The sequence below is a fragment of the Gadus chalcogrammus genome, chromosome 10 (genome assembly GCF_026213295.1).
Source record: "Gadus chalcogrammus isolate NIFS_2021 chromosome 10, NIFS_Gcha_1.0, whole genome shotgun sequence".
Taxonomy (NCBI): Eukaryota; Metazoa; Chordata; class Actinopteri; order Gadiformes; family Gadidae; genus Gadus; species Gadus chalcogrammus.
This window is the reverse complement of record NC_079421.1, coordinates 1,751,731-1,761,167: the sequence shown is the minus strand read 5'-3', so window position 1 is coordinate 1,761,167 and position 9,437 is coordinate 1,751,731. Positions and strand designations below refer to the sequence as shown.

Below are 9,437 nucleotides of genomic sequence, written 5' to 3'. Positions count from 1 at the left end.
CTTCCCTTTTTTCCGAAATAAGACTGTTCAGGAAACGTTCGTATGCTATGACATTAAAACCGGAAAAACAGATTTTTCGTGAGACTAGACTTCATAACAAGTATGGATGCCCGCAGGGATCTCTTTGCGCTTCTTTGCTGAATCAGTTATTAGAACTGCTTGCGATGGTTGAACATGAACGAGAATTTATCAGGTGATGTTTATAATTGTATTCTATCTGAACGCGTCCTTTACGCACATATGACGCGGAGGATGCGCTCCGTGGTTGGGGATTGGTCTCGCGATATCTCCACGACTCCGTAACGCATTACGTGGCTTCAAATCAGAGTACAAGGTGTGTTTGTTGATCGCTGCTGATGCTGCGAAGAAATAAGAGGTACTTTGGGGTTTACGACCATCATGTAATAACAATTGGTAATAAGCGTGAGCCGGGACATAGTATCCATGTTACACGGGAGGGACACTGTTGGATCAGTCATCAACCCACCAGCAGCAGCTCTATTTGCCTACGCCTTCGTCTTGGACGTATTCCGGTTAGGTAGTAGGTGATATTTGGTCAATCTAGTCGACAACGGCATTTATCGTTGCCAACCGGTTTATCCCGAGTAGATAGTTATCAGTTGAACTTGAACTATATACATACATATATATAAATAAATATATATATATTTAATTATACCATGGCCGGGGTGGAGCCAGCTGGATTCCCAAGCTCTCTGTCCAGCACGACTCTTCCTCCTCCTCGCACGCGGATCTTTAAAATCATAGTGATCGGGGACTCTGGAGTTGGCAAGACGTGTCTCACCTATCGGTTTTGTGCCGGCAAGTTTCCAGAGAAGACCGAGGCAACGATTGGCGTGGATTTCAGGGAACGTCTCATCGACATTGATGGCGAGAAAATCAAGGTGCGGGGTGACCAAAACTCTCCTATATCCCATTAACTTCCGTTTGTACCATTTATGGGGATTACCATAATTTAAACATATTCATACTCCAGGTGGTTTTATGTCGTAGTGGCCTCTGTGACCCATCACCAGCACATGACTGGACCTTTTACATCTCGGCATACTCTCTCTCCCCGTTTTTCTTCATCTCATTCCTCCGTCCTCAGATCCAGCTGTGGGACACAGCAGGCCAGGAGCGCTTCAGGAAGTCCATGGTGCAGCACTACTACCGCAACGTGCACGCCGTGGTGTTTGTGTACGACGTGACCAGCGCCGGCAGCTTCCGGGGCCTCCCCTCCTGGATCGAGGAGTGCAAGCAGCACGCCCTGGGCACGGAGGTGCCGCGCATCCTGGTGGGCAACAAGTGCGACCTGCGGGACTCGGTCCAGGTGGGCACCGACGTGGCGCAGCAGTTCGCCGACTCCCACTCCATGCCGCTCTTCGAGACGTCGGCCAAGAGTCCGGGTTCTAACGGGGGCGCCGACGGGGCCAGCGGCGGCGGCGGCGGGAACAGCGACCACGTGGAAGCCATTTTCATGACCGTGGCGCACAAGTTGAAGTCCCAGAAACCTTTGATGCTGAGCCAGCCCTCTGGCGCCGCGGCCGGCGGCGGGACGGTCCACCTGGACAGGGGGAGGGACGGGGGGGGAGACGGGGCCAGAGGCTGGGCCTGCAGCAGCTGCTGAGAGGCCCCCGGGGGTCAGAAAGGACCTCTGCTAAAAGACCGAGAGGATCACGGAGAGGAGAGGCTGAGGGAGGGGTGAGGGGGAGTGCACCTGGATGGGGAGGCTCTCTCTTCCGACTTTCGACCAAAACACATCTAGCCACAAGCGCCAAGTGTATTTGAAGAGTACAGTATTCAGTACAGGAGAGTCATCTTAAATGAACATGAACCAACGTTTAAGAGGTAGTGCTAATTCATTGTCCCAATCATTTCCTTGCTATGTTCTTCACAGCATAACTGCGGTGATATTTTGTTACTGACATGCAATCTACAAAGTGAAATCCTTCAAAGGGCATCTTTAATTCTCCATTTATTTGATATTCAATGAATTGGCGTCCGCACTGACGATATAGCAGGAGCCATACAGAGTATCAAACCTAGCGTCCTGCCAATGTGACTCGATGTAGCTCACCTTGTTGCCCCTATGCACCCATAGCTCTACCCCTCATTCAGAGAAGAAAACAAATCAGTTTCATGAGCACCAACGCTTCAATTGTTGCCCCAGAAACCTTTTTCTATTGAAGTGTGGAATATTTAAGGAGGCTTAAGTTACTCAGCAACACACCTCCGTTTGGCTCCTAATGGGGATACACATAACTATTGATCTGACTACTGATCCACCTGGTACATGTCTGTCACCTTGCAATCTGGATTTTGTGAATGACCTGCCTTGGAGAAGGATGAAATCAGGATTGTGACCGTCATTCCTGCCCATGCTACTGTGTGTACCTTCTAATGTTTGGAGGCATGTCCACCCCAAACCCAACCTAAAAGCAGCATCTAGTGAAGCTAATGCCCTTTGTGATGGGTTGATATTGGTGCCTAGTAACGTCACTTGCCTTTATGTGGTTCTTGTAAAGAAGTATTGCACAGCGAGGACGGAGACTATCATTGAATTGTTTTAAAAGTGTTAAGGGTGCGCACATCTCCTGTGAGCTTGCGACGGGCGTGAATTTACAAACTCTCTAACAAGAGTTGAACAGGAATGATGTATTTCTCACAAATCAGAGGATAAGAAAGCATGAACATACCTCTCATAGGCTAAAATATATATACTTCTCAAACACTCAGGCAAGATGTGAACGGATGCTAATTTCCTTTGATTCATGTCACTGGTCCTAAAGGATGTTCATGTTCAAGTACAGAGGGCCTCAGGCCTTGTTTTGGCATTTTCCATGCCTACGACTTTGATTTGTCATGTTATTTTCTATTGCATTCTGGGGGTTTGGGGCCCCACTAATCCCTGTTCAGCCTGTGGGGGCCCCAGCTGGTACCGGGGCCCCCCCTATCCCTGTTCAGCAACCTGGGAAAAGGCTATTCCTTGGATAGGCTCCGAGATGGCTAGGCCACTATATTGGAAGAATGTGACATTTTGGAAGTTAGTTATGATATCCTCATCCGTTGCTACTTTTAAAGGAAGCAGATGGCCTCTTTAGGGCGTTCATTTACAACAGAATACCGGGACAATGCATAGTCTCATAAGAAGGACGCATTGGCCTTTATCGACAGGTGTAGTTGTAGGGAGGAATCGGGTAAGTACATCATGGTGCTGTAGGCAGTGCCCATAAGTGTTCTCCCCTACTTTCACACCACTGATAGAGACCAGTCTTGTCTTGTGTAGTTATGCAATAAATGACCCCTAAACAATCCAAGGCGTGAATCTCATCACTTCTGATCGTGGACATCACTAGTAAATATGCGGCTTGTGTTTACTTTATTCTTTTAATACAGCATACAAAATATTCTTCCTTGATTTCACATTCAGATTACAAACAAACTCAATGTGTCTGTTCGATTTGTGGCTTCCCCATTTTTAAATGGTTGAAATGTGTTTAGGAATTTCTGGAAAACATTAAATCACTGTTAAAAACAATATATTCACATTGTTTATCGCCTGTATGCATGAAAGGATGTACGGACAATATCTGGCCTTCGACCCATCACTCAAAATTTCAGCAAAGACAGTGAGTCTGCTGTCTGTGTGTGGGGGGGGGGGGAGGAGTGTCACGTGGTTCAGGTAAACTGAAGAGCCTTTCATCGCCACCTGCTGGACAGCGAGGAGGTGCCAGGGATGTCAGCTGACGGATACAAAGCGTTTAAAAGGCTTACGTCCTAACCGACCAGTGGTGGGCAGTTTCAAAATTAATGCTGGAATGAAAAGCAGGGTTCAAAACACAACTGTAGGATTAGGAAAACCAGATTGCCACTTTTAATACACCCACAAAATGTCCTGCTTACCGAGTCACTCACTGCTTGAATTTTGATGAGATTATTTAGGATTCTCATGAGTACTTTAAATAAAAATGACATATATAAAGCTCAACATATCTTCCAGAAGCATATTCTTTAAATTGATGCACACCATGTTCCACCTTGCCAGGTGCAGACAGTTCAGTATCCGTCAAGCGGCTGTGTGGAGCCATGCGCTGGCAGACGTAATACATAGGCCTACATGAACCTACAACTGAAGGAAATAGGAATCACAGACATATGGAAAGACATGCTCACACTTCATAGAGACTGATCACATTATTCACATCCACACTCAATTTATTCAAGGATTACCTTTTTACGCAACTGGAGATAAACACAGAGTAGAAAACTGTAGGATAGGTGTTAAAGACTTGTCAGACCATAGTGCAATATACCTAAAAGTGAATCAAACCAGTAGGAAGAATAACACAGTCTGGAGTTTTAATGTAGGTCTACTGAATAATAAGGGATTAGAGGAGGAAAAACAGGGAGATATAATCAAATACAAGGAGGAAAATGATAACAGGGAAGTGGAATAGTAATGACTATTCAGTGGGACGCGCTGAAGGCAGTACAAAGAGGGAAACTAATAGCACAAACAGCACTCCTCAAAAGAGCCAGACAAGAACTCAATGCAAACTTAACTAGACAACTAAAGGAACTAGAAAGACAGCACAAAGAGACAAAGGATCTAGACACACTTAAGAAGGTCAAAGAAATTAGAGGGAAGATAGATAAGATATTAAAACAGAAGTGGAGAAGAAAACTCGATTTATGAAGCAGACGTTTTATGAAGTGGGACCTAGAGCAAACAGATAATTGGCCAGAAGGATTAGGCCACACCAAACATTAAACACTATATATAAGATCAGTAGCCCCTAAAACAGCGTCTGGCCAGCAGGTGGAGTATGGGCCTGTTGGAAGCACACCGGATCTGCTGGGTTGTTTGGGTCTGATTGTGGGCACCTGCTCGCAATCAGGCCATTCAGGGAGTGTGTATTTATGTGCCTGCTTTGTCTTGTAGGCGTTGGTGAGCGGGAGCGTATGAGAAGGACAGGAACACGTTGACGTCCGTGGTGAAACTTACCTGGACGCTTCCTGGGACTAGTGTGGGGGGGTTCCTGAACATTATTTGAATGGGAAATAAAGACATGTTGGCAAAGCGCAGTCTTGACTCCGTCCGCTCCTACAACAAACGCCTACACTATGTAACTATGTTTACAGTAGCCGGCTGGATCGCTTAAGGTCACTGGAAGCCGCTCGCCTTCATCTGGAAGTATCTTGACGCCTATGGCGAACAAACATTCTGAAATGCCGTATAGGACAACCAGACCAAAGTTTTCCAATGCTTGGAATAACTGGAAGAATACGGAAGACATTTGGGGTAAAAACTTAACGTGACAAAGAAACAGATTTTAGCTTTAAACTCTACACAGATAAAAAGGATCCAAGACATATACTAACTTAGATGGGATTTGACAAGGACTACTTAGGGGTGAACATCACAAGAGGGAAAGACAAACTATATAATGCAAATTGCACACAGATTAATCAAGAACATAAAAAGGGTTCTGGGAAAGTGGTAAATACAGTCCCTAGACTTCAACTCGAGGACGAAAATATTAAAAGGAACATATGGCCAAGACTATTGCACCTTTATCAAGGTCAATACTACCGGTACAACAACAAACGAGCGAGACAAATGGATCTCGAGGTTCATCTATACAGCACAACCAATTTATAGAGTGGGACAAATGGGATCTTGGGGTGAGGGTAAGAGACCGAGGATTAAACTAGTGACATTACAGGTACCTAAGAAGAGAGGAGTAATGGCAGTGCCCAGTTTTAAGGACTATTGTTATGTAGCCAGAGCCTTGTCATGATGGTGTAATCGGGAATAGGCTATATAGCCAAATGAAAAGATATCAAAGTGAAAGGGGGGAACTACCAAATGCAACACCTAATAGGAGATAAAGAAACATTAAGATACAACAAAGTCTAGTAAACCCAATTACTAAATTCACTCTAAACATATGGAACACAGTAGTAAGGAGATACAAATTAGGAAAAGAGACAAAGATTCTGAGATGGTTAATACAGGATAATAAATACATTCAGGGAAGAGATGATCAAGGGTTTTGAAAGGTGGGTCCGAGGGGGTATCACAGCAATATGTACGATGGTAGATAAGGGGAGAATACAGAGTTTTCAGTACTTAAAAGTTAGGTTTGGTTTGGAAAAAGGCAACCTTTTTAGATACCTGCAAATAAGAGATTACTTGTAAATGGATGGCTAATGAACAAAACAGGATCATTAAGGTCATGATCGATGCATATGATGGGAAAAGGTGTAGAGTGATCTCAGCCCTTTATCAAGCTTGCTGAAGAGGAATTCAAAATCAAATGTTCATAAAAGTATAATGGGAAAGGGAACTTGAGATTTAATTGACAGAGGAAGAATAGTACAATGAGTTCAACACTCATCCACTGGACCAGGATATGGAGGGAGTTTGGGTGGAAGAATATTGGTAGCATATACTTTAGAACCCCAACAATTAAAAGGAAGGTATATGCTCAGTAACAGAACATGTGTTGGAGGCAATGCGGACGGATTGAGGCTGACCATACGCACATATTCTGGAAATGCCAAAAGGTGGAAAAAGTATTTGGAAGAAATATGGGGAATATTAAAGGCGACACTAGGCTATGAGATACCTAAGACCAGCCCTGTACCGGGTGAATCTGAAACAGGAAAACACACAGGATAGGGACAGATACCTGCTCAAGACACTGCTGTAAGGAAACTATAACCAAATCGTTGTGCAAAGCAGAACCACCGACAAAAGAACAATGCCTGGGAGTATCGATGAAATATTTGACCTGGAAAGATTCACACCCATATTGAGGCTCCAGGAGGGGGAATTGTAATCAAAGCTGGATAAATGGGTGGAATACAAAAGAAAACGACACCAAATATGAGGAAGGAAATAATCAAAGCAAGACGTTGGAATTTTAATGAGGGAGGGAACTTGCAAGTCGTCTGTGGAGATTTTTTTGTTGTTGATTTTTCATTGAATAGGTTTGTTTATTGCATATGTACCCTTAATTGTATTATTCAGTCCCTCCAGAAACGCGATTAGGCGATCGCATAATTCAACACATAATAAGCCAAAGTCTGCATATTCATGCGGGGCTGCATTTTTTCAAATATGCCGCACTTTCACCACATAAATTGCCGATATCCGCGCAAAATATGCGGGGCTTGCATGATTTCATAATCCCCGCATTTCCGTTGCAAAAAAGTCTCATATCTTAGCAGAAAGTTGAAAAAAATTGCGTTTACTTCACACAAGATCAGCCATTTCCCCCTGTTGCCATGGGAATGTTATGAAGTGACGTAATTACGCGACGTGAGCTTCATCGAAAAGCTGCATTTTTCGCAAGTTCCCGCAATTTCATCTCATAAAATTGCATAAATGTGCCGCATATTTCATCGCATTTTTTAAGAAAACGTGCCGCCTAATCAAGGACTTTTGGCTGCAACCATCACAAAAAAACGCTGCAATTTTCTGGAGGGATTGATTATTATATAATATTTTTGTTTTAATTTAACTTACTGTATTATTGTACCTCAATGTGTTTTGTCATGGTGTGATTTTGTCAGTATGTGGTTTTGTAAGAACGTTTTTTATAATAATGATAAAATAAAAATGTAAAGTAAGAAGTATGAACAGTATGAACAATGTGGTTGACCGTGGTCCATTCCTTCAAAGAAGAACTTGATAAGTAGATGATACACCTTGAGGCTGGTTACCTTCATCCTTCTTCTTTTAATCCTTTTGGCCCCCTTGGGAGCAAAGGGCGTCCACCACGGATCTCCAACTCCCTCTGCTCTGCACGATGGACTTCGCTTCTTGCCAGGAGGTCCCCGTCTTGGTCAGTTCCTCAAGCGTGGAGCGCCTCCAGTTGGATCTAGGTCTTCCTGGCTTATTTTGCTTTGGGGATTGCAGTCCAGAGCTTGTCTCGCTATATTCCTCGGATCCTTCCTAAATGTATGACCTATCCATTCCCACTTCCTGGATTTTATTTCAAGACGGATTTGCCCCTGGTTCATGCGTCTCCACAGGTCTACGTTTGATACTGTGGCGACTCCTACGGGTTCGCGGAGGGGATCCTGGGAATCCATGTTGCCTGATAAACAAAGGGCCTTTGTCGTCCTTTGTAATTGTTGGGATAAGTGGGGTTAATGGGTTGGGGTAGTTAATTGGTTGTGTGTAGTTGAGTGTTGTTGAGTGTTAACATGTTGTGTGCATCGTTGCCACCACCGTCATCGAGAAGGTCATGTTAGTCTGTTGGGTGCGCTGTTTGGTTGGTCATGAATAAAGGTTCTGCAGTCGTGCGGTGTACGGGACACGGTACTGAAGGTTTACTCTGTGTGCTTCGTGGCCGCCGTTACAATACTTTGTTGGGCCACCAAATCCTCAGTATCTATCTAAGAGAGTTGTTAATAAAAACTTGTACTTTATCAATGATTTATTCTGTGGTTTTCCATGTTTCACAAATTCACAGCCATAGAGAAGGTCAGATTTTACGTTTGTATTGAAGATTCTGATTGGTGTTTCTGGAGAGCTGCGAAGAGAGCCATACAGGTCAGAGTGTTTTCAAGGCACGTCTTACTTTGCTGATGTGCAGCTCGACATCTTCATTAGCTCCTCCATCTGTGCTGATGTTGCTTCCCAGGTATACAAACTTAACCACATCTTCAAGGGGTTGCTCCTCAATTGTGATAGGTTGGTGGTTTTTGGTGTTGAACCTTATGGTCTTCCCAACGTTTATCCTGAGGCCTATCTGTTTACTGTGTTCATATAATCTGGTGGTCTTGCATTGAATGCTTGTATGTGTTCCTGATATCAGAGTCAGTTCATCAGCAAAATCAGGGCTGGTAGGCAGCCTTGACGTACTTTCCGAGAGCTTACCATTTGAGATATCTTGACCTGTGATTTGATGACGTTGACCAGTTGTATGGGTATTCCATAATGTCTGAGCATGTTCAAATAAATGTTTCTGTCTAGACTGTCGAAAGCAAATAATATTCTGAGTGATGCAGTGTGATCTGTAGAGGAGTTGTTTTTCTGGAAACCTGCTTGCTCTCTCCTGAAAATAGTGGATTCTGTCTGGGATAATTCAGCAGAGGGTTTTGCTTGGTTCTGAGTTTTTACATTCACTGAGGTTTCCTTTCTTCGGGACTGTGACAATTAACCCCTCCTTCCAGTCATTGGGAATCTCTTCCTCTTCCCAGATGTAATTTAGGGGAGCCCATGGAGTATATCAGTGGTGGCGTTGATGTCTGCTTTCAGTATCAGGAGGGGATTATCCTTCCCTGCCAAACTTCCGTTTTTTGCTGACTCCTCATTTCCTCCTTAGATATCCTACCACAGTTTATGTTTAGGTCTTTTCCTGCTTCCTCTGTGACTAGGGGGATGTCTCGGGGGATTTTATTCAGGACCTCTTCAAAGT

The 9,437-nt window shown here is 44.1% G+C and overlaps 1 protein-coding gene across 1 annotated transcript; it reads left to right on the top strand.

The window, feature by feature from the left end:
• Nucleotides 1–293: 293 nt before the first annotated feature.
• LOC130390891 (ras-related protein Rab-33B-like) lies at nucleotides 294–3,613 on the top strand. The gene is made up of 2 exons (XM_056601069.1): nucleotides 294–905; nucleotides 1,112–3,613. The coding sequence occupies exons 1-2, from the start codon at nucleotides 681–683 to the stop codon at nucleotides 1,628–1,630; spliced, it is 744 nt and encodes a 247-aa protein (XP_056457044.1). The 5' UTR covers nucleotides 294–680; the 3' UTR covers nucleotides 1,631–3,613.
• The last annotated feature ends 5,824 nt before the right edge of the window (nucleotides 3,614–9,437 follow it).